This window comes from Cottoperca gobio, chromosome 4 (assembly GCF_900634415.1).
Source record: "Cottoperca gobio chromosome 4, fCotGob3.1, whole genome shotgun sequence".
Classification (NCBI taxonomy): domain Eukaryota; kingdom Metazoa; phylum Chordata; class Actinopteri; order Perciformes; family Bovichtidae; genus Cottoperca; species Cottoperca gobio.
This window is the reverse complement of record NC_041358.1, coordinates 25,676,013-25,701,676: the sequence shown is the minus strand read 5'-3', so window position 1 is coordinate 25,701,676 and position 25,664 is coordinate 25,676,013. Positions and strand designations below refer to the sequence as shown.

The following is a 25,664-nucleotide window of genomic DNA, read 5'->3' as shown; positions in this document are numbered from 1 at the left end:
TCAAATGCTGGTTTTCTTTTGAACTATTTTTAAAAATGTTTTTGTATTTAATAATGTCGAGGTTTGGACAAAACAAACACTGAAGGTGTCTGTTAGGACATTTTTTATAAACCGAAAGGTTGATAAATGAATGGAGGAAATAATCAGCAGATTAATGATCATTAGTTGCAATCCGATACAAAATACATTTAATTTTAAATAAAAAAAATAATAAAAGATTCACCTCAACCAACTACAACAATAAAATCCTGCTTTTACTTTCATGCATAAGTAATAATGATCTAATGATGTCACAGAGGACATTTTTAACTACGTTTTCCTCAAACATACTTTAACTCAAGTAAAATAAATGATGCAGGACTTGTATTTGTACAGTGTAGTATTAATACTAAATATTTCTGCTGAACATAAACCATGTCACTGTGAGTTGCTGCATCTTCTTGCTTCTGCAGCTTTCCTGTCCTGCAGCTTTCCTGCAGACAGAAAGGAGCATCTTGTGTCACGTGCAGATCCGTGTTCTTATTGGCCGATGCAGCGATTTTCAAGTAAAAAAGGTTCCTGTATTTTCTTCCAGATGCTTTTTTAGGAATGAAAGTGATCCTGCAAGACAAGACTTATTACACAAAGTGCAACTTTTCTGACCTTCTAACTTCTTAAATGTGCTCATATTAACTCATATTAATTCATTAGTAAAAGTGTAAAAGTATTAGTATAAAAAATATAAAGTACAAAAAGTAAAAGTAATCAGAACGTCCCATTTCAAAATAATGTGGATTATATTATAATTATAATCATTGATAGATTAATGTACGTATCGCTTTCATTGTTTGTAAAGGTGATTCATTATGGATTTATTATTATTATTATTATTATTATAAAGGTCACTAATAATAATGCAAAGTAACTATTATCAAATAAAATACATGTAGTGAAGAGAAAATAATAATATTTTCCTTTGAATTGTAGTAAAGTAGAAGTACCTCAACATGGTACTTAAGTAGAGTGTGTGTGTGTGTGTGTGTGTGTGTGTGTGTGTGTGTGTGTGTGTGTGTGTGTCTGTGTGTGTGTGTGTGTGTGTGTGTGTGTGTGTGTGTGTGTGTGTGTGTGTACATGTATATATATATAATGTGACTGCTTCATGCCTCTAGGGGGCAGCACCAGCTTGTCACATTTGAGCTGTGTGTCTGTGGTGTGTAAAAAGCGCGAGTCTCTTATTTTATATTTACTTTTCTTTAATATCAGTGTATTAAACGTGTGTTTCTCTTGTTTTCTCGGCTCAAACGTCTGTGATTCACAAGCTGAAGCTCACGATGCTCCCCTGCCTTTGTTCTCCAGCAGGGGGCGCTGCCACACATCAAATCTACATTAGAGAGTAACGTGAGCGTTATATATATAATATAAGTATCTTCTGGTCATTTCCCCTTCTGCAGACTGCCAGTATAACTCACATGTGGTGCCCTTTAATGCTGCGCGAGTTATACGTTTCATTATGTGGGGGGTAATGGGTTATGTGGCTGTGATCTGGAAAATGAAGATCATCAACCTGGGACAGGAAGCTTCACCTGAGTATGTAGATCAGTAGACTGTATGCTGGTGTTTCAGGCCTGCTGTGTGTGAATCTTTCCCTTCTCTATTTATCAACTCTGCCCTGTGCCCCCAGGTCATCCCATCCGTCTCCCCCCACAGAGATATACCGAGTCTATAAAATGTGACATTTTGTCCTGCGTGTGTCCGATCCGATCTTTCATAAACTGTTTAAACTGCAGGGTCTGAACCAGCCTGGATCAGAGCCGGATGTTACAACCTGTGGGCACTGTGACCCAGCCCCCCCCCCCCCCCCCCCCCCCCAGCTCCAGCTGGTGGTTTGGCAGCAGATCTTCCGGCTTCCGCCGAACCTGCGGCCTCTGTGACCTGGACGTCCCGGGGAATAAATGAACTGGGTGAACTGTAACAGACCAGAGAGGTGAGGAAACGTGGGGGGAGAGGGGAGGGGAGGGGGGTTGGTGCATGTGTCGATGGGATGGGAGATGTCTCCAAGGCAACAGAAGTTGTGTGTGGAAGCGGGTTGGCAGGAAGGAGAAAGGGCATGGCAACAATAGCAGAGAGTGGGGTAAAAATGGACCCTGTGATGCGTTCAGGGGCGGATTAATGCACAACCTGCAGCCGAGGGGCCCCACGTGTGCAGGGACCCCCGATGATTTCAATTTACTAAAGAGAAGAAAAGAAACCTTAACCCAAGAGATGCACATCTGTCAAATCAGTTGGTCCGTTGAACATGGACCAGTTTAAGAGTCAAAGCAAACACACACACACACACACACACACACACACACACACACACACATACACACACACACACACACACACACACACACACACACAGAGTTACTTACCTTAACACTTTACGCAAGTCTTCACCCTAAAATCGAATAATTTACGTTACGACTCGGCTCATGTTCAACCTCTCCCTGTCTGTCTTACACACACACACACACACACACACACACACACACACACACACACACACACACACACACACACACACACACACACTGTGACGGCCTCAGAGGTGGCTGTCCTGTCCTTCCCAGTACACACACACACACACACACTCACACTCACACTCACACACGCACCTCCTGCAGAGCTCAGTCTGACATTCAAATCGTAGGTCTACTTCCTGTCCTTCCTATTAAGGGAAATAAGCACAAGCTGCATATTCAGAATATAAAGTAGTTTAAACCAGCTTCACCTTTACCACTTGCAGCATTAAAGTAATGCACATATTACATAACATTACATTACTTTACTTTACAGTTCATTTAGCTGACGCTTTTGTCCAAAGCGACACAATCATGAGGATACAACGCCGAACAGCGAGAATCTTGATCAGGGGAGTTTGTCATTGCAGTCAGCTTCTCCCAGTTAGGGTTACTTCAGCCGAATTATCCACAGAGGTCTCCTGCTCTCCAAAACAAACACACCAGGTGATTAAAACCAGTAAAAATACTGAATTAAACAGTTTCACGTTAAAAATCAGTGTTTCTCCAATGCAGCTTGGTGGAAAACGGACGGTCCGGAGAGGCGGTGAGCCACCCCTAATGTTTGCTTTTAAACTTTAGATCCAGACATTCAGGAGGTTTTTACCAGGAGCCGAATTATCCACAGAGGTCTCCTCCTCTCCAAAACAAACACACCAGGTGATTAAAACCACTAAAAACACTGAATAAAACAGTTTCACCTTATAAATCAGTGTTTCTATGATGCTGTTTGGCTGTGATTTGCTCAGCTTGCTTCTCTGATAACTTTAGATCCAGACGTCTGATGAATAAAGTCATTCCTCTGGTTAAAACGTAGTTAAAAACAACCAAGATCAGAAAAAAATGTAGAATAACTTGATTAAAATGAAACAATTATTATATATAACAACATTTATAACTCGTTTTTTAGACTTTTATTTTTGACTTTTTATTAATTGACTCATTTTGTCCACACATGTACACTTTGTATCTTAACACATTTTTTCATACAGTACAAATAATTTAAAAAATGAACATGCAGGAAAAAAATACAAATATTAATAAGTGGAAAATAAATTAAAATCCATATAAATAATAAGGAGAGATAAATAATATAATAATGATAAAAAAAATAACAAGTTTAGAGGAAGATTAAAGCTGAGACTGTATTGACGTGACACGTTTTTATGTGGCAAAGTTACATATCATACCTTTACGTAAAAGACCTTAGGAGAACAAGCAACATGACACTTCTGTATTGTTCACTTCTGCACGTAGGGGTTTGTTCCTCACACGCTCAGGCTGACAGAGATGTAGGGTCCGGCCCGGTAATGAGAGCAGAACAGACACATTAACCTTTTCTCCGGCTGAAGATTCACAGACCCTCGTGTACAGATCTCATTATTTCGTAAAGGAAGCTGTTAACACTGCGACCATGAATTTCTCAGCAGACATTTTTAATAAACTTACACTTTTTGTTAAAAGGTATTCTTTATTTGTGTTAAGTGTATCCTGTAGTAAACTGTTGTGTTATAACTTCATTAATTGTCCTTTTTGAGACATATTTCAGGAAAGAAAGCTCAAACATGACCGTGTTTAACGTTTAAATGTATTTTGTTGTAGACAAAAGAGATTAAAAGCTCTGCTGAATGAACACTTAATTATTAAACATCTACATACATTGCTTCTGGTTCTCAGGTCTTAATCTCAATGAGACTTCCTGAATAAATAAAGATTAAATAAACATAGAAAATGCAGAAATATTTCACACAGACATAATGTCACTACACATCTGTGTGTCGTTCTCCATTTTCTTGCCTTTAATTTGCCTAATTTCTGGAGTTAACACATGTTTTGCTCGACGAGTGCCACAGGTGGAGGTCTTCAGGGGGCTGACGGAGCCCCGCCCGCCTTCAGACGACAGACAGCAGGGTGTGAATGGACCTCTGCAATATATATAGGTGTATATAAGACGTCAGCAGGCACGATGTGTAATGATCTCTGGAAAAGCAGACACAGTTTACATCCTGATGCTACCAGTGGCGGACCCCAATCTGCTTCAAGACTCTGGTGCTGGTCCACCGTGCTGTGAATGGATCAGACCCTTCCTACATCCAGGCCAGACATCCCAGCACGTCCACTTCGATCTGCGTCGACCAATCGGCTCGCCGCTCCTTCACTACGAGTGGGACTCAGACTCCCCTGTTTGTTATCCTGGCTCCAAACTGGTGGAACGACCTCCCCAGTGATGTCAGGACAGCAGACAGTCTTCACACCTTCTGCAGACTGAACACTCACCTGTGTCGACTGCACCTCGGCCAATGAAGAAACAAATGAACTGTTCTTTGTTTGTTGCACTTGTATTGGTTTGGCTTATTTGTAGCTAATAGTTGAATTTGTATTCTATTGTTTCTGTATGTTGCACTTCAAACGGGCTTATCTGAAGACAGCGTTCACTTATACGATTGTATTTGAAGCTCATGTACTTACAAGATTCTTGCTGTTCGGAGTTGTATCCTCATGATTGTTTGCACTTTTTGCACGTCGCTTTGGACAAAAGCGTCGGCTAAATGAACTGTAAAGTAAACGTAATGATGCGTGTCGTCCTCGTCGTCGGGTGTAGAATGTGATGCTGCAGGTTTATCCTCCTCTGGACCCTGTGAAGTAAATAAACTCCTGATTGTATTGTGTCACACTTAATGATTATCACATGTACTCGTACACCTCAATCTAAATGTATTATTGCACAACATGTATTTCTGCACAAATGTATAATGAGCACTATATTAGTTATGAATGTGAAGCACTGTAGGTTCTCTTCAAAGAGTTTCAGGTCCACCTCCATCTCGCCACAACAAGACGGCCCACCAAGGGGCATAACCGCGCCAACATGGACCAATGAGGGACGACGACACCCTTCAGTAGAGAATATAGCAAAATGTTTATGATGTTTTTGTAACACTCTCACTTGTACCAACAGACAGCTAACTGGCTCTTTATTGATTCGGACTGTGGACTTGGTGTGTGAAAGTGTCCTCGGCTCAGGGTATTTTTGAAATGCTGTCATCATCACTTTAAATAAATAAGTATCTTGATCAACGAGAAGTTTACTGGATTCAATTGAAAGACAATCACAGCGCCCTTTGGGCCTCAAAACCCAGCAACCCACACTTCTATGTGTTTGCATATTTGCACATACGCCTGTGCCAACAGATGGCGTGCATGTGAGTTGGTTAAACGACATGTGCAGCTGTGTTGGATTGTTTTTGAATGTCAAGAGAAAGGTTAAACAAATGTCATTTATCACTGCTACATGCATGATATGTCGGAGAACAGGTTTACATACATGTGGGTGAGCTATCCTGACTTAAAGGAGTACTTCCTCCTCATAATTATCTTTTGTTATCAATTACTCACCCCGTGTTACCTTGAACTCTCCAAGAAAACTTTGTTTTTACATTGAAAATACTAAAGATGTGATACTGATATGTTTACCTGGGCTTTCAAAGAGGCTGACATTTCCATCTGAGTGCGACAGGGTTCACATGAACTGTTTTTATGAGCTTTTGTGTTCCTTCCCGTCAGCAGATATCGACTCTCACAGCTGAAATCTTTACATTTCTAAATCCCTTCCTGTCGAGTCAATGCAGCACTATTATTGGCTCCGTGCACCTGATCTCTCGTGAAGCAGCACCTCTCAGTCCACATTCACTTGACTCAAAATCAAGCAATCTCAAACAAATCCTGTACGTTGTGTCCTGCAGATCAATGAAGTCAGTATACATGTATTTGTTGCCATAGCAAAGTTTCCAGGGAAACAAATCAGTGGGTTTAAACGTGAAGACAGACAGACAAAGAGAAAGAAGCTGTCATTTGAATTAAAGCACACAGGTGCTGCACGCAGCATTGTCTGCTCAGCTGTGCTTTTCCAGGTCGACTCGTCTTATTGTTGCAGTAGATAATGATTTACTGACACACACAAGCTCTGTGTTGTTTGTGCTAGTGCAGGGGAAACTATATAAAACCTTTTAATGAGCAAAGTGTCACGTCTCTTCTTGGTCATGTTAGAAGAATAAGTGAAATCAATTAAGATAACTGTTGTTTTATGAGTAAAGCACAGAGGCTGTGATATCTTTAATTGTATATATATGTGACACTTGCAGCACATACAACATCATGATATAGATGTTCAACCCACCTGTGAGATTCCTCTGATATGTAACCAGTGTGTTTTCCAGTTCTGCTGGAGAAAGCACAGCTTGATCTCATTGGTCAGCTGCAGCCCTGTGTCGTCTATAAAACGCACGACAGGAGCTCCGGAGTTGAGACCGTGTGAGGGCGCAGAGCAGCGCCGCGGAGCGCACACATTTACCCGGGGAAACAAACACCTGTTGACGGAGCAAAAGGACAAAGACGAGAGTGGAGCTTCCTGTTGTGCTGTGAGTATATTATTTATACATTTCTGCAGACAGGAGGGGTGTGTTTGCACCAGACTACACGAAGACACAGAATTTTACAGGTTTTGGAAAAAGAGTTGGTGCGCAATTGGAGGAAATCCTTCCGGCACCTGTTGGATTTCATATTCGTTTTATAACTTTTATGGAATATGTTTCTTCAACTTTTTAGTTTAAAACTGATACATGTGATGCAAAGAAGCGGAAAGACAATCTGCTGTCGGATAATTAATATTAGGAACATTAATTAATTTCGCAAAATCGTCGATAACATTATTTCTTCTGACCTTTTTCTCTCCATCTGTCCGTGTTTTCTTTGGTGTAACGGAACGCAATGAATTAAATCAGAATGTTCTTACTATAATGCACATATTTAATGTTAGTACAATGCTAATAAACAATAAAGAATGCGACTTTAAATTTGGTCCATTTAAAAATGATCAAGATACAAAAAGAAAAGTGAAGTAACCTCTTTGTTGTTGTTAATCTATTTATTTATTTATTAATAAATATATAATATAATTTATAGACTGACTCTTCCTTCACAATACCAATCAATGAAGCCACTCTGCCCTCTAAAAACAATTATGATATTGTAATATAGTACATAGTAATATAGTAGTATATTGAATTCTGTTCAAAGACTTCACGTTGCTGCTTGTTGAGATGTGTCACCTGTCCCCCCCCCCCCCCCCCCCCCCCCCTGTGTGTTATTAATTACAGACACACCTGACTGCACACTCCACACGCCCACACATCCCACTGTCTGGTGGGACCATGTGGGTTCTGGATAAAATCCGTGGGTCGGTGGAGACCGGCGTGTTGCGTCAGGGGGAGAACGCAGACAGGAGAGGCGTCGCCTACAGCAACGTCCTCACCCCGGACAAGATCCCAGACTTCTTCATTCCTCCGAAGCTGGTCAGCGGACTCCCGGAGCCTGAGATTCTTCACGCAAAGACCAAAGAAACCCTGCAACCTTCAATTATAGAGCAAAGTAACAGCGGCGGGAAGAAGATCAGCAGCCCGAGAAGTCCACGCCTGGTGGCCAAGATCGCAGGAGACACCAAGAACCTGCTGAGAGCGGCAAACCGTCACATCATACAGATAGAGAGTGCTGACGATGTTGGAGACACCAACGCAGACCCCCAGTCGCAGACGGCAATGTCCCTGCCCTATGTGCCCAAGACTCAAACACCTTATGGCTTTGCCACCTTGAAGGAAAGCCCCCACACTCGCCGTAAAGAGTCGCTTTTCCACTGCGAGCTCATCAGTCCTATCACCTCCCCGAACACCCAGAGGAAGACCCAGGGGAGAAGCAGCGAAGGGGGGAACCACCTGAACCCGGCTGACTGTAACACGTCTCACATGAATCCGTATCGGTACTTCAGCGGAGGGGAGAGTGACACCTGCTCCTCCGCCGAGTCCTCGCCCTTCAGCTCCCCCCTGCTCTCCCGCTCTGCCTCCCTGCTCAAGATCTTCACCCAGGAGACGCAGGCCAAAGTCGTGAAGGCCAAGCGTACGTTCGCTCGCCACAGCTCCCTCTCCACCGACGAGTGCAGCTCGGCCGAGCCCAGCCCCAACATCCAGCGACGGCTCCACGTGCCCTCCATCCACGGTGCCGGAGCGCCGTACAACCACCAGGAGCACACCATCAACCTGCACAAAAGCGGGACGGTGAGGATCAGCGCCAACTACGACCCTAGCACCTCCCGCCTGCTCATCCGCGTCCTGGCGGCGGAGAGTCTCTACGACAAGCACTTTGACATCAAGAGCATCAACTGCTGCGTGTCCGTGTACCTGAACCCGGGCAAGCTGCAGAAGCAGAGGAGCAACATCATCAAGAACAGCCGCAACCCGGTCTTCAACGAGGACTTCTTCTTTGACTCGATAAGCGCAGTACAGGTGAAGAAGATGTCGGTGAAGTTCAAGGTGGTAAACAAAGGCACCAGCCTCAAGAGGGACACCCTGCTGGGAGAGAGAGAGGCGCTCCTCACAAAGCTGCTCTCGGGAGTTTAAAGCACGTGGAGGTCAAAGGGGGCAGAAACAAGGACACTGATTGAAACTTCAATTAGATGTTTGCACTGGTTTCTATTCAAACTGCTCTTTTTATTCCAACAGAAGAAAACAGAGTGGACATTGCGATGACGGGAGAAGGTAGTGAAATGTATTTCTAGAAAGAAAGAGGCTTTCAACCTGTGAAGTTCATGAAGGGAACTGTAGGTGGACGTAAGAAGGATTTATGGTGTTCCAGGCTTCCCCGGTTCCTTCTCCCACTCACTGAATGCTCATTAAACCCAGCCCAACACATGAATCTCACAGATGAAAGGGTTTTCTTTCTGGACATATCTCCCATCCAACTTCCTCTGACACGTCTGGTTCAAAGGTTGTGCGGGACACCTGTGCATCTATCGCCGCCCTGTTCGTCATGCGTGGTTTTATTATTGTAATGTGACATAAATCCACAGCAGCACAGGATGCAATTCTAAATGAGCTGCACCGCGTGTTCGGCACAAAGACGCTTTTGTGAATCAGAGCTTTGAAGTGGCAGTACGTCCTGATGTGCAAATGACCCTTTGATCCCAGTTGCCATGGCCCACCTCCTACATGGGGGGGGGGAAGGGGGGGAGGCAAACAGAACAGCCACAATAGCCACATTTACATGCACATCAAAAATGGAATTATAATGCAGAGTCCTATTCGCCATAATCTGATTATGTCACTGTAATTATACTCGGATTAACAGAAAGCAGAACTCCAGCAACATAAATGCTGCAAAAACCTCGAAGTCTCGCCTTTAAATTTATCAAACTAAAGTAAAAAGCACCTTGTGCAGTTTTCTAGACAGTAAACAAACAAAGGTTTTGTCTTTCTTACTAAAACACGAATCCTTGAGGTCTAAAGACGTTTAAAATGCATTTTCTTCCTCTTTAAACTACTTTTTATTTTAAATCCTGCATCGTTTACATCCGTGCAGGCTTGTTAGTCTTCTTCTTGACTGCATTTGTTGGCGCATTGCTACGTTTGTCATTCAGCAGAATAATGTGAGACCAGCAGCAGGAAGTGAATTGCAGCATAACTTAATTAATTAAACTAAATTGGGTAAAGAAATGGTAGAAATGCAGTAATAATGTTGGAACTTGTTTCCAAGTAAAGTCAAAGATTGCTTCCTGTGCAACATTCAGACATTAAAATAAAAATGACAAATCTTAAAATAACTCGATTTCTATTGGAAACAGGTTGAAATAGTTTTACTGCTCTCCATTACAGACATAAATCCACACAGCCTGGAGGAATGTGGAGCTAAAAGGAAGAAATGTTTGCAGGATGTATGACAAAAGTTCCATCATTTTAATTTGGGTTTGGTTGATGAAATCTCTGGAGCCTTTTGAAGAACCCGTGTGGACGCTCCCGCTGCAGCCTGTCACGCTCGCCTCATCCATTGTGGGCGCCCTGATTAAATCTTGTGCAACCAGGCAACGAGCTCTCGACACATCTCACTCCTGCATTCAGACCTCCGAGTTATTCTGCACAGACTCTCGACAACCAGCCCGATTAGATTAGGAGATTTGAGCTCCAACATTTAGCAACTGAAAACTAACATTTAACATATCTCACAGCTGTCGGCTCCATTCTGATCGCAGTGGGACCAAAACAATTAAACACGTCGATCATGTAAACACAATTTAAAAAGACGTCAATTTATGCAACCAGGCTGCTGCCTTAGTCACAGTATTGGCAGTGGACAAACACAGATACAGTACTTTGTAGTGTGCATGTAAATGTATTAAATGTCTCAGAGCACTGGTGTCACAGTTGCATGGCACGAATACGTCTCTGACCTACTGGTGTTTGCATGACATGTTTAAAGTTTTATGAAACCCTAAAGCCTTACTAAGTATGTGTGTGAGAGAGAAAGAGAGTAAGTGTGTGTGTTAAGTTGTTAATTTTCTATATATGACGTGAAGTATTTTGTAAAACGAACGTGTTGGATTTGTACTGTATATAACTACATATATACTAGTTTCTACAACTGTCAGCGAAAATGCCAATTATGCACCAGAGAGTGAGAAGTGATGATGAGAGGCATTTAATTACACCTGTTTCAACGTTAATTACACCCGGGGGGACGACGACGACGACGACAATATTATGTGTTTTAACAGCAGGAAATAAGTCTGAGACATCAACAGGATGCAAGTGACTGTTTCTTACACCCTGCCCCGGAGGCTTCTCTCTCCTGGTGTCTGTAGCTCACTCGTAGCACTGCTCTCGATATGCTCTCGATTATACGTTATATACAGTCACGCTGCTGGTTGGCTTTGTTATTGTGTGAAAGTCAGTGGTCTGTTGCAAAGTGCCTGCTCGTACAGTTATCTAGCATGACTAACAAACTTCAGTGGTGTCAGTAATGAATTTCAGTGGATTCATATTGTGCAGCGGTGATGAAGATGTGCTGCTGACACACATGTTTATTATTAACTCCTGAAATGTGATGTGTTCTGCAATCTGCCCCACTGAGTACTATTCTTTATTTTATTATAACTTTAATCTCTAAATAGTTTCAGAAAAGGCAGAAGCTGAAGACAAAAAGATATATTTTAACAACTCACATTTCACAATATAGCAGCAAAGTTGCATCCATCTTTGCTCTCATGTATTGAGTGTGTTTGTGCACTTCTTATTGCTCTTGTAGTAGATTGTGAGCTGAGCTGAATGATCTCAGGAGATAACTTTGATTATTTTCAGTGGAAACCACGTTGTTGATAGCAAATCATATAAAAAGGTTTCATCCTCTGTACATTTATGTTCTACTCGTATCAGTCTAAGCAGTCTCCTGCTACCATTAGCATGTTAGCCTGTTCTGTTAGCATCAGTCTCAGAGTGTAGCTGAGGCTGACGGGATTTGTTAAAACGTACTTTAGAGATGATAAGGTTTATACCGTTCTCATATCTGTAAGCTGCATATTGAGCGAGAGCCAGGAGGCGATTAGCGTTAGCTTAGTGTGAAGATGGAAGACGGCGAGCTTTGGCTCACTCAGAAGTTCGTGAAAATAAAACGCCTGCCAGCTCCTGTAAAAGCTTATTCACATATTATATTGGGTTTGTTTAATTCATACACAAACTATGAACAATTGTGGTTTTATATCGCAAACCCTTTTAACTTTTAGAGAGTTTATGATATGATGCATCTAATTCTGAAGTCTGTAATGTAAGAATAATTAAACATGTCTATAATGAACATTGCCACTAGTGAGAGTTGTGTTGTTGATATCTTTCATTAGAATCACAACTAATCAAAATTACATTATGGATTTGTCGACTTGGAAATATAACATTTACAAATTGACTTGTAGATTTTGAATAGAAGTCAAAGGTAAAAGTTGTTTAGTTGTAATTTTGACGAGATGCTAATGAAACGAATATGTTGTCTTGGAATTCTACCAATTATTGATTTCTACATTTTCTTTTTCTGCTACTGATTATATGTTAAAATGGACTTTTAAAGGTGTTCTGACGTTGTGACAGAAGTGTTATACAAGTAGAAGTTTTGACCCGTTTGTGGTGCTTGATAAATGTCAGCTGACCCCCCCACAACAATCAGGATTCTCCGTCTGAGGACGATGAATACATGTAACAACTCTTATGGAAATTAATTGAATAGTTCCATTAGTTCAATAGTTCACGCTCGTTGATTATTTTGAATGTTGACCTTTGCTTCCCACTGGGGATTTACAGGAAGCACCCGTCATGCTGGTGGACATCAGTCTCCCTGCACTCGATAGCTGTTTAACTGAATGAGGAGCAGAGAGGCTTGACTGATAACATCCAACATGAGAACTGAGTAAAGTGCTGGTGTGTGTGTGTGTGTGTGTGTGTGTGTGTGTGTGTGTGTGTGTGTGTGTGTGTGTGTGTGTGTGTGAGAGACTGAGAGTGCTGCTCAGGTCCATGTTGTTTTTCATTGACGGTCACATTTAATTCCCTTTTTTCTTTTTTTTTAATAAACTGTACAAAGGCTGCAGTCTTCCTGTCTTGGCAGGTTCTCTCTGAAAAAGTGCCCGTCCGTTACTTGACAATGAAATCCTTCATTTCCTTCAGACTTGTAACGACGCAGCTGGTTTCCATGTCGCTGTTCTTCTCGTGTGCAGGTAGATACTTTCTTTACTGTGATGCAACAACCACCGATCTCTGGTTCTTTACTGTGTTGATGGATGTGAAATACTTTAATTAAAGGAAAAGTTCCACAGCATCTCTGCTCATGTCGTTATTGATTTACAGTTCATCAATTATTTTAGATGAGGTTCAGCAGAATTACCAAACATTAATATTGTACGTCCACAGACTGATATGGAATCTAAAATCTATATATTGGTCAGTAATATATATATATATATATTTTTTTGTCATAAAGTTGTCCAGTTAGTTTCTAAATGTATATTAATATATATTATTATTATCTATATTTATTATTAAATCAACATTTCTCGTTAAGGATTCTTCAATTTGTTTTTTAAATATGCTTCTCTCTAACTTTGGAACAACAAATACAAAATAAAATGAAAGTTAATTTGACTAATACATAACATATACAACAATAACCTTATACATGTTTATTAAACAAAAAAAAACTTAAGAAAACTGGTCAAATATACATAATAAATAGTGTTTATTGCTGCAACATACTGCAGTAATTTCGTTTTAAATACAGTATCTACCAACATATACATACATAAAAATATCTCCATACTGTGCACACACCTGCTTTAGTTCAAAGATCCTTTTCCAGTTTTTCTTTACTAGAAATGTATAAAGTGATCTTTAAAATGGCACTTCCACAGAAATGACAGGATCTGAGGGAGATATCTTTATACAAATATACCTCTTAGCTTTGTGTGCAGAGCGCAGAGCACCTGCAGTGAATATAGACTACAATCAAATCTATAATTATATGACATGACATCCAGTATGACATATGAAAAGAACAAAACACTTCATGTGTTTCTTTCTATAAATATAAGTAGTATTACTGTTTTACTGTTATGCCACTTTTAAACATAAACTGGTAGATTTTAGTTTCCAATAAATAAATAAAAACACTATGTATCTCTTGTTGGTCTCTGAAGCTGTTTAAATTCATTTAAATTTGATATTTTATTGCAAAAACAAACACAATCAGACACAAACCAAAATGATTACTACATATAGTAATAATATTATAAAATATTAATACTAAAGAATATTAGTAGTAACGTGCAATACCAGTTAAAACAATGAGTTTCACGCAGAGGTTTAATACCACCGCTCTTTATTAAGTCAGTAGAACCTACAACAGGTGCATTTGGTATAGTTCAGATGTGTATTCCCGGGAATCAGTTCAGCGGGATTAAACGCCGGTCAGGAGAGCATCACCTCATCTCTGGCTGCCCTGCCTCTGTCCTTTTCTGGCTTTCTAATGACTTGATTCGCCGCAGTAATGTGACACTCTCGCGCCCTCATAACCCCAAATCTTGTTAATGATGTCTTCCCACTTAAAATCCCATATCCAACAGCAGGCTTCTCAACTTCTTCCAACCCTCTTAGCATCAACACAGGGATATTAAACATCTCATCTCTGCCATGCTGTCTGTAATTAGCAGGGTAAACGTACGGCACCATCACCATTAGCTTCAGGAAGGAGTCAGTCTTTGAGCTGCCTATTTGGAGTGGAAGTGCGTGGGAGGCGGGAGGACACAGGAGGCAGGAGCTGCTACACACCAGGGAACACCAGTTATAACTGCTGCCAAAGTCTCATTTTCTATATCTCTGCATGTGTAACTGTCCTTTAATGCTGCAGTTACCTTTTTATATTAACAATATCTCAAATGTATATTGTGAAAGCGGTTTGGCAAGAAGCTGACAGCAAGGACAGCAATGGACGCCACAAAGCTCTTGCTCATAGTGGCAGAAAATGAGATGAGTGTGTGTAAAGTAAGAGTCTAAACTCATCCTAGCGACTGTATGAGGTCATACTTCAAGATCAGGAGTGCTTTGAGCTAAATCAGCATGCTAACATGATGACAAAGATAAAGCTAACATTGAGCAGGTGTAATGTTTAACATGTTCACCATCTTAGCTTAGCGCGTTAGCATGCTAACATGATGACAAAGATAAAGCTAACATTGAGCAGGTGTAATGTTTAACATGTTCACCATCTTAGCTTAGCGCGTTAGCATGCTAACATGATGACAAAGATAAAGCTAACATTGAGCAGGTGTAATGTTTAACATGTTCACCATCTTAGCTTAGCGCGTTAGCATGCTAACATGATGACAAAGATAAAGCTAACATTGAGCAGGTGTAATGTTTAACATGTTCATCATCTTAGCTTAGCGCGTTAGCATGCTAACATGATGACAAAGACAAAGCTAACATTGAGCAGGTGTAATGTTTAGCATGTTCACCATCTTAGCTTAGCGCGTTAGCATGCTAACATTTGCTCTTGCTAACTAGCAATAACCACAAAGTACAGCTGAGGCTGATGGGAGTCTCTTTTGTTTTGCAGGTTTATAGTAATAAAGCAAAAATAACAAACAACCAAAAACAGTAATAAGGTGCAGGTGATTTTCACTGTCCCTCGGTTTATGGTAGGCAGCAACATAGACTGCTCACAGCTCTTAGCGTCCTCCCCCAGTAGGTAATTTCTCTTCATCTGAGAGCTGGAGAAATCTTTTTGCAATAATCTGGGCCATTTTTCCTTTTAACACTCAATTGTACAATTCATTTTAAAGATTACATTATTTTTGCTTTATATATTATATATATATTTACAGATTAATCACCTTTTTAGTATTTAAAAATGTAATAGTTTTAATGTATACATAAAAATCCAATGAACTAACGTTTGTTGTTTTACATTTATGTATGTAAAATGTACCTAAGCAATTAATTTACCATGAATTCAATGTTAAATGTATCATGTTCAAAATGTGTAATTACAATCAATTCTGACATTAATATTAATTTTAAATGAGTTGCGGTTTTGTGTCAGCAAATCATCTGCGTCGATTTGTGTCACGTGTTGTAAACTAAGAGATACGCTGGGTAGCGGGAAGAGAGACGGAGCGGAGCTAATGCGTCACATTAGCCTGGCTAGCTAGCTGTCAGAAATGTTTGAAATAAAGCAAAAAGTTGCAAATGAGCACATTGTATTATGGAAACATTTTAACTGAACCATGACAATCAATACAAGCGTACTTTTAATGAAAGATGTTCCGTCTCTGAGCGGATCTAAATGACTTTGCTACTCATTTAAAATAATCATCGAATACTCATTAAACGTAATGTAGGTATCGCTAGTTTTCGTCAACAAAACTACAATGGCCTGTGTTTTAGGTACAGAGGCCTGGTTACGAGTGCATATAAAAAAATGGCGTCCCGTTCGGAGCGTCATCCACGTTCGGCAAGTTCGAGCACAATCTATGTAGAATAACAAGATCTTTCAACCATAATTATCATTGAATACTACAACACACGGTAAGTCAGTAATAATTCTTCCCTCTAACTGTCACTGTCTGCAGGTCATACATCGGCGAAGGTCACTCTTAAGAAAATATGTCAGGAAGACTCCTATGTTATCTGTAAGCAAAGCTTTGAAGAAGAACAATCAGTAACCAAACCAAAAAAGGGCATATTGAGCCTTATCAGCTACAGTGAAAAACGTGGGCTATCAGATCTAAACAGCTATTTTGCTGAACGTGTTAGCACGACACCTATTGGCAAAGTGTTGGTACATACACAGTGCCGTAGAGACTTTACAGACCCGAAGAGATTGTTTTGTAGGAATGTAGAAGTGCAAAGAAATTGAGGTCTAGCAGATCAAGGAATGATGCAATGGTTTGAAATGCTATGTCACTGGCTGGAAGGTGATGCAGATTTGTGCATCACCATGCATAGAGTGGTTGCGACACCCCCTCTGCAACATATGGGCATGGCAAAACCAGTCATTAGAAGAAGATAAAACAATCAGAAGACTTGCAGCAGATATCCTTCTTGATGACCAATCCTGAGGCGACAGTGGAACAGATGGGCAAAGCTGGTATCCGGTTATATGTCATCTTATATGGAGGCAGAGCAGATGATTCTTTAGTCTAAGGTACGCTAAATACATGGAGATGGTGTCGACAAGCAAAACACCAATTGATCCGCAGAAGCTTCCACCTACAGAAACAGCAGCATGTTTGCAGCTTCATTTGCAAGTCATACTTTGGTTGAAGCTCACAAGCAATGACCTGGATCTGATGCAATGGGGTTGGAAAGTTGCTGATGCCATACTAACACCAGTCCTGACAGACTTGGATGCAGCACCAGAGAGCTTACTGAAGTTTGTCAGATGTAAGTGCAAACTTTCTGCCAGAAATCCATGTGGCAATAACAGTTGCTCTTGTCGTAAACATGGACTGAAATGTGTAACAACCCGTGGAGACTGCAGAAGAGAACGTTGTCAAAATGCCGAGGAGGTTACCTTTGACGATGAAGACAATGTTGACACTAATGAAGAAATCAGCTTCAGAAGTTAATTAAAAATAAACTTGCACCTTTTTTAGTTTCTATTTTTTGCCCTTAGCACACTTATACAATTTTGAGGGGACTCTACCATTGCCGGGGGGTAGGGGGGGGATTGTGCTTATACCAGAGGTAATGCGGTAATGACTATTATAATTCATAGTAAAGTAACAATTCAGTAACTTAGACTTTGCATTTTCTACAATGAAGGTGAACCGTCAGAAGTCGCCATAAAATCCTTACTGTTTCACCTTTTCCATAAAAAAACATGCAGAAATGTTCGAAATATTCAAACACTCCTAAAACATTTTCCCCAAATGGGATTTCTGCGGATTTTGGATATGTTGTTATCTGGCACATTTGGCTTATGTGGTGTAAAAATCATCTTTATAAAAACATTTTCACGGTCAAAATGCCCAAAGACCAGACTATGTCTTGAGTTGCACAACAAAGTGTATGTTAGCTAGCCGAGATATGAGTAGCTAACTATCTTAACTGAGTTAAAGGCAATACAAACAATCCTGTGCTAGCTTATGATCGCTTGCTGCAAAACAAATAGTTAGCTTATTTATTAAACAAAAACCGTAGTGCGATTTTGGCATGCCCATCTAGATGTTTCATATTATTTGTTGACTAAATGACAATGATAATGATGATAATTGATTATTTGTAGCCAGAACATAAATTAAACTTTAAAAGATTCTTAAAGCAGCTGTCGCTACATTAAACCAGCAGTAGCCTGCTGTCTTCAGTGTAAATGCTAATGCTTATGCTAATGCCAGTCTCTTTATTTTGACATTTTTAAGTAATGTTGAATGAGACATTTGGCATTTTTAATAGTCAGTGGACTTATTTTAGGGCTAGCTGGTTTGAAATGACCTCCTCAAAATACAGCTTCCTCTATTGCAGGAATATGTTGTTAGGCATTGTATAGGCAGGGTTTGGGTCTCAGTTTTGGGTCTGTACAGACGTAAGTGACTCTGACATTACCATACCCAGAGCCAAGTCGCGAGCATGGCTAAAAATCAATTATTACTGATCTAGATTTAAACTTAGCATATTTTAAACAGCCCTCTTTAGTAAAACTCATGTCAGAAAGTTGGCAGCACGTCCTCATGGCCACAGGTCACATCCTGTGAGACAGACAATGTGCTGGAAACCCTACACTCGCTGATGAATACATTACTTTTTTGTCTCCACCACTGTCTCACCACCACAATTGAGTTACCTCAAACAACCTTGCCTGGCAAGATGGAAAATGTCCTCTATTTATTATTCAGATCCTCTTCGCTTTCCCCAATTCATCACACACACACAAAAACACTATTAGGTTTCCTGTGCCAGCTGCACACGAGGTGATGCAACTGCTCACACCCCGCTCACTGTGGCGGCATGAAAATGTATTCCAATATCCTTCATCTGCCATTGTTCATTTCCATCTTCTGCCGGATGTCTCTCGCAGCTTTAAACTGATTTATAATGCTGTCTCCTCCTGAGTAGGGTGGAGACACAGTTGATGCTGGGGGAGGATGGGTGCAGGTTCTGGGTGTGACGTGGCAGCAGCAATGACAACCTATACTCTATAGGGCAAATTTGATTTGGGCAATTTCCATCACTGGCTTCCTTGACTTGAGGGAGGGAGGAAAGGTGTAGGATTGTTATTGGCTTTGGGATTACTATGGTAACGTGTGTGTGTGTGTGTGTGTGTGTGTGTGTGTGTGTGTGTGTGTGTGTGTGTGTGTGTGTGTGTGTGTGTGTCCAGTCACATACTGAATGTTTTTATTTTAGTATTGTAAGCTCTCTGTCAGAGCTGCTGTGCAGATCTTTTACGAGCTATAAACCCCACTACTGCAGTGGTGGTGCATTATAAAAGCACTCCCTTGTAGTTACATGAGCAGTTCTAAAAACCTGTTGCACTGCGGGCATTTCGACTTGTCACACACACACACACACTAATAACATTATCAATGGCTGCATTTCACCGGCTCAGATAAATAGAATAAAGCCATCATCTCTTTTCTCTACTATGAAGGTCGAAATGTTCTCTGTTAGAAACATTTATTGCTTCTACTTGTGTGATTACTGCAATTTCATGCGTTGCTGTACTGCTGCTTACAAGAGACCGTGCTGTACTTAACACATTTTAATTAAACTTTAGCGCTGCTCGTCACAGAGAAGAAGAGGCTGCAAGGCCTTCAGTTCGCAGCTCTACAATTTTTGAATTACTTAAAGTTATGGTAGATCGCCCTCAGTGTTTTAATCTGTCAAAACGACAGATGGCCTTCAGATTTTTCTGTCATTGTTAAAAAAAAAAAGTATATAATCAGTCAAAGTCAAAGAATTCTGCGACAATGATCGCCCAGGAGACCCGTGTGTGAGGTTGTTGGTTCAATCCCGTGGCAGGATAAATCCGGGTGGGGGAAGTGAAAAAGCAACTCTTGACCATCCCTCATTACCACTACGAGGGACCCTTGAGCAAGGCGTCCTTCCAGTGGCGCCGCTCTGTGGCCAGCAGATCAGACTGTAGTTGTACTGGGCAGCTTCCAGGTATGAGTGTGAACGTGGCAGCGCATTGCTCTCAGTGAAACTTCCCTAAAGGTGAAAAAACATTAATGAAAGCACATGTTGAGTTATTTTAGGTTACAGGACAGTTTGTTTTTTCCTAAACATAACCAACGTTTAATAGGTGGGGCATTATTGTCGTCTATTCTGTGGTTTATGTATGAGGACATGTTGGGATCGGCATGGCTTACTGGGACACTTGATGAAACAGATTTGATACACTGGTGTTTTTCAAAATATCTGCTGTATAAAAGGTCTTTTTGGGAAGTAGAGTTTGCAAACTGTCTCTACTTATCCTCAAAACATTTTCTCTGGTAAAAAAGAAACATGTTTCCAAAATTGTTACAAATCATACTTTTGCTGGTAATCACCTAAATGGAGCTACTGTACGTTAGAAAGTCTAAAGCAGGGGGGTCAGACTCATGTTAGTTCAGGGGTCACATGCAGCACAATCTGATCTCAAGTGGGCCGGACCAGTAACATCACAGCATAATAACCTATAAATAACAACAACTCCAAATGTTTCCTTCGTTTTAGTGCAAGAAAGTACAAATACATTCTGAAAATGTTCAAACTTAATCTTTTTACAAAACATTATGAACAACCTGAAATCTCTTAAGAATAAAAGGAGCAATTTCAACAATATTATCAGTTTATGATTTACACATGTGTGTTACAACTTACAGATCAATGTATCTACAAAGGCACAAAAAAATGGCGCTCTTTCTCTGGGTACTTAAGCTTAGTGAAGGGTCAGTTACAATCGTGGGTAAATTTAGTCCATTATGATCCCCTGGAGTTTAATACAGTCTATAGGACAAACGCACTGAGAGGCACGCACATCTACGAGCAGCATGCATGCTGTATTTATCACATGGCAGCCAGCCCCATTAATCCTGCTGCTCTTTTGTTGGCATGACCTCAAATTACCCCGTCAGCGTCGGCTTCGTGGGTCCACTGCTGTGATCGCTGGAGACGCTTCAAACTGGAGCCAACAGGGCTGTCAAATCCACACTGTCGGTGTTACTATAGCAACGCAGGGGGCATTTGCCAAAGGTACGCAGGGAATTGAGGAACATCAGGTGGTCGGTGTTGCAGAAAAGACATTTTCTGTGCATTTTAAGTCGGTTGAAGCACGCAGGGAGTCTGTAATTAGCCTCTTCAGGTCAGCTGGTGTAGAGACACGTCTCTGTATGATCAAGCATGTTATCACATTTATAAATGTCACTAGAAAGATGAGAGCTGGAATCATTTTCACTATCGATAAATCTACTGATTATTCAACAGTGAAACCGATAATATCTCGTGTAATGATTCTGTAATGAGGCAACATCTCAACATGAATAATGACACTAATAATCTCATGAGCTTCATAGTTTCAATCGTTCCTTTATGAGAGCGGTCGATTAATTAAATGAACATCTAATTCTTTATTTATTTTTCATGAAACAATGACTTCATTGGTTCCAGCTTCTTAACAGTGAAAATGTTCTGGTTTAGTGACAGTAGATTTAACATCCTTTTGGGTTTTGGAAGGAAAATAATGTATGTTCTGTATTTGTCTTCTCTGATGTGTCACTGATAAATGAACAACAAGAAGCCCACCTCTATTGGTTTTTATTATGGAAATAGATTTGCCTCGACTTCCCTTATCCAATGGATAAATAATAAATTGGATGAAAGGAAATGAAAGCAGTTTCATTAACTAGTCATCAACACCGTGCAGACGAGGCGAGGGCTGTTTTCCTCCCCAATCTCGCCATATTAGGAGGATATTGAGGGAGTACTGTACTGTTTGTTCTCTCTCAAAGCGGCACATTATTCATCTTTCCAACATCGTGACAACATCCTGACACAATGTCCTTATTAAGAAATGCACATGACACTGTTTCATCTTCAGATCTCTCTTTAAACCTCTGTCACATCACACATTCAAAGGTTACACGGTGCGTTTGTTGCCTGCAACACAGGGTTGCACATGAAATGCAAGACAACAAACAAAAGCAAAACTATTTTTGGATGAATTGAGGAGTCTCACCGCCGGAGGAGTCTGTAGTCTGGTGCTAGGACAGCAGGGAGAACAGGCTGTGGAGGGTATTGTCTTTTAATATCCTCCCGCAGGCGCAGGCACCTCACCGATATCCCCGATGCTCGGTAGACGGGTGCCTTCGAGCTGGATTTAAGATGCGTCCTGTCCTGGGCCGTGCATCTCGTGCCAGTTTGTAATGTTTCCAGTTTCTATTGCTCCACTGTTAACGAGAACTTGGCTGGGGAACTTTGCCTTCCTAAGTTTCTCTTTGTACGTCCAGGATGGAGATGTGTGATTACCATGTCAGGCTGTTTGTGATGCGGATTCGCCAAAACAAAAGAACTGTTAACTTGCTCCACAATTCAGACAATGGGTGTGTGTCGTCTTCGCTTCCTTTTTTCTAAAAATCAACGATCAGGCTTTGTGATTGACACTTTAAGTCTTAAGCTGAGACGAGTGAGGCTCTTTGTGCACATTCCATCCATCCATCGTCTACCGCTTACCGGGGTCGGGTCGCGGGGGCAGCAGCTCCAGTAAGGAACCCCAAACTTCCCTTCTCCGGGCCACATCCTCCAGCTCCGACTGGGGGATCCTGAGGCGTTCCCAGTGAGGAGATATAATCTCTCCACCGAGTCCTGGGTCTTCCCCGGGGTCTCCTCCCAGCTGGACGTGCCTGGAACACCTCCCTAGGGAGACGCCCAGGTGCACATTTAAGTAACTAAATCAGCCTACCAGCAGCTCAAAGGTTAATTAACATGTTATAGCTTGTTTGTTAATGTATAAAATCTTATTTTTCATGTGCTGTATTATTTCCTGGTGTCTGCTGGTTCCCTGGTAATCTCACAGTGAACACAAGACTGGGAAATAGTTTAGCGCCTGACCTCCCGAAAACCCACTACATTGTGTTTTCATAGCTGGTAGATGGACTTTGTTACCAGGCTTCCTGTTTCCCCCCGTTTACAATCTTTATGCTAAGCTAAGCTAAGTGAACTAGCTGCTGGCTGTAGCCTTAAGTGTACCATACTATCATGTAAGTGGTATCAAGCCAAGAAAGTGTGCAAGGGAATTTCCCAAAATGTCGACCTAAGAAACGAACACTCTTGAGTCATCAAAGTACAGAAAGTGACTCACTTTCCACTTCATGAATATTTATGAGATATAACTCGGGATTCCAGGCCATACTTTTGATTTAAAAAGATGTTAAACTTTTGAGTGATGAAAGAGAGGGATGGCGTGCTGAGATGAACCGCAGACGTGTAATCAGAAAACCCTGAATGACAACAAACAGCTGCCCGTCCTAAAGAGTGAGAATACACCTTATATTTATGGTGATGCACACTTCATGGCCTGAGCAATCATCCAGGACAGTTTGGCAGCTAAGAGGCTTTAGTGCCTTTACGGTTTGTTTACCATCCAGAATGCACATTCTGCACAGACAGCCTCAATTTCCTGTCCGGCAGAAATCGGCGGCAGGCAGCCCATGCCACAGCGAGCAGTGTTTATTAATCAGTCTTGATAAGAGGTGGAGGGAAAAAAGCAAACGGGTGTGTGTGTGTGTGTGTGTGTGTGCTATACGGATTAGAGAGCATACCTTGAGGTTGCCATGGTGACTGGCAGGAAGCATACACCTGTGAATTAACATTAGTGCTGCTGCGCCAAGATCTTAATTAGAGACACAGGATGGCCGTCCATGAAATCAAAGAGAATTAGCTTTAATTGAAAGGGTGTCATTTTTGAGGGAGGGAGAGAGAGAGCGAGGGAGAGACGAGAGGAGGGAGAGAGGGAGAGAGAGAGGGAGAGAGAGAGAGGGAGAGAGGAGAGGTAGAGAGGAGGGAAGAGAGGAGGAGAGGAGGGAGAGAGAGAGAGGGAGAGGAGAGAGGGGAGGGAGAGGGAGAGAGAGGGAGAGGGAGAGAGGGAGGGAGGGGGAGGAGAGGGAGGAGGAGAGAGAGAGAGAAGAGGAGGGAGGAGGGAGAGAGAGGAGAGAGAGAGAGGGAGAGAGAGGGAGGAGAGGGAGGGAGGGAGGAGAGAGGGAGGGAGGGAGGAGAGAGAGAGAGGGAGAGAGAGAGAGAGAGACAGAGAGACAGAGAGAGGGAGAGAGAGAGAGAGAGAGAGAGAGAGAGAGAGGAGGAGGGAGGGAGGGAGAGAGAGAGCGAGGGAGAGACAGAGAGGGAGAGAGAGAGAGAGGGAGAGGGAGAGAGAGGGAGGGGAGAGAGGGAGGGAGGGAGAGAGAGAGAGAGAGAGAGAGGAGAGAGAGAGAGAGAGAGAGAGAGAGGGGAGAGAGAGAGAGAGAGAGGGAGGAGAGGGAGGGAGAGGGAGAACGAGTATATTTACCCAAGGAGGTTTTTTTATTTAAATGTTTTTATTTTCTGCCCACATCTGCTCTATTCATGTTTCCAGCAGCATTATTAGCATCTCTGAGCTCTCGCAGCTTCTGAAGACATTTTAATTTGTGCTTGTTGACTCACAGGTGCGACACTCGTGTCATTATTTGCAGCCCAAAATAGATGCATGGAACTAGGGCTGCACGATTATGGCCAAAATGATAATCCCGATTACTTTGATCAATATTGAGATCACGATTATTCATTCAAAATATTTTGATTGCCCTTTCACATCTAAATAAATAAAGCTTTCACTTTCATGCTGTGCTACATTTCTGCTAATGACACATGAGGGCTGCGTGATATTGGAAAGAAAACTATATGAAATATATATTTTTTGCAAATATATTTCAAAATGAAAAGTAAATAGTCAAACGTGATGGCACTTCGAGTGATTCCAAATAATATTGTTAACAGCTTTTTTAAATAGAACCACCATGAGCTATTATAGATTTGCAGATAGGGCTTTACTTTTAATACATAAAGAAACAAAGTAATTCACTTAGTTTACTAGTGTACTGGATGACTGTTTGGACACAGAGTAATTTAATCTCATTTTAAAACCCACATATAACGTTTACAATCATCCTTGTTTGTAATGTTTTGAATTTCCAGACTCGAGCATTGATCGTTTGTCTCAGTTTGTCTCAGTTTGTCTCACCTTTGCACTCTGTGCAGCTGCCGCTCCACCCACCTCAGTCCTTTATTGCCTCTCAACCTGTGATAAACAGAAAACAAAAAAGAAATCTATATTCATTATACACATCTGACTGAAGCTCTTGGACTGATGGAACATATATTCAGCATGGCTGCCTTTCAAAATATTCAACATAGTAGAATAGACATAGTCAACATGTCTTTTATTTCAATAGTATTTCTCCAATATCTTGTCTGCTACAATCATCTTAGACGACACAGACCATCAGTTTGACATAAAGTGCAATTTCAAACCTGGCATAACATCTTTTATCGCATAATAAAAGTTGTGTCATTTGACGCCATGTGTAAAGCCTCCGTTAGCCCCCCTGTCCTCTACCACCTGCAGTCCATTGCAATACATCTCTGATGGAGTTGTTAATGTGTCTCAGGTAGACCGACTCATTCTGCGTCTGAACGCCTGATCGAGATGTATGACGAGACGGGTTGCTCACTTTAGCATCAGGGCGGTGCTAGCTAGCTC

The 25,664-nt window shown here is 41.4% G+C and overlaps 1 protein-coding gene across 1 annotated transcript; it reads left to right on the top strand.

Annotated features, from left to right (window-relative positions):
• The first annotated feature begins 6,836 nt into the window (after window positions 1–6,836).
• On the top strand, window positions 6,837–13,220 carry LOC115007261 (C2 calcium-dependent domain-containing protein 4C). Its single transcript, XM_029430047.1, has 2 exons — window positions 6,837–6,958; window positions 7,697–13,220. Exon 2 carries the CDS (start codon window positions 7,751–7,753, stop codon window positions 8,987–8,989), a length of 1,239 nt encoding a protein of 412 aa, XP_029285907.1. The 5' UTR covers window positions 6,837–6,958; window positions 7,697–7,750; the 3' UTR covers window positions 8,990–13,220.
• The last annotated feature ends 12,444 nt before the right edge of the window (window positions 13,221–25,664 follow it).

Bases quoted from the DNA above. Each gene is read 5' to 3' on its own strand.
- LOC115007261 (XM_029430047.1), top strand. From the start codon at position 7,751: ATGTGGGTTCTGGATAAAATCCGTGGGTCGGTGGAGACCGGCGTGTTG.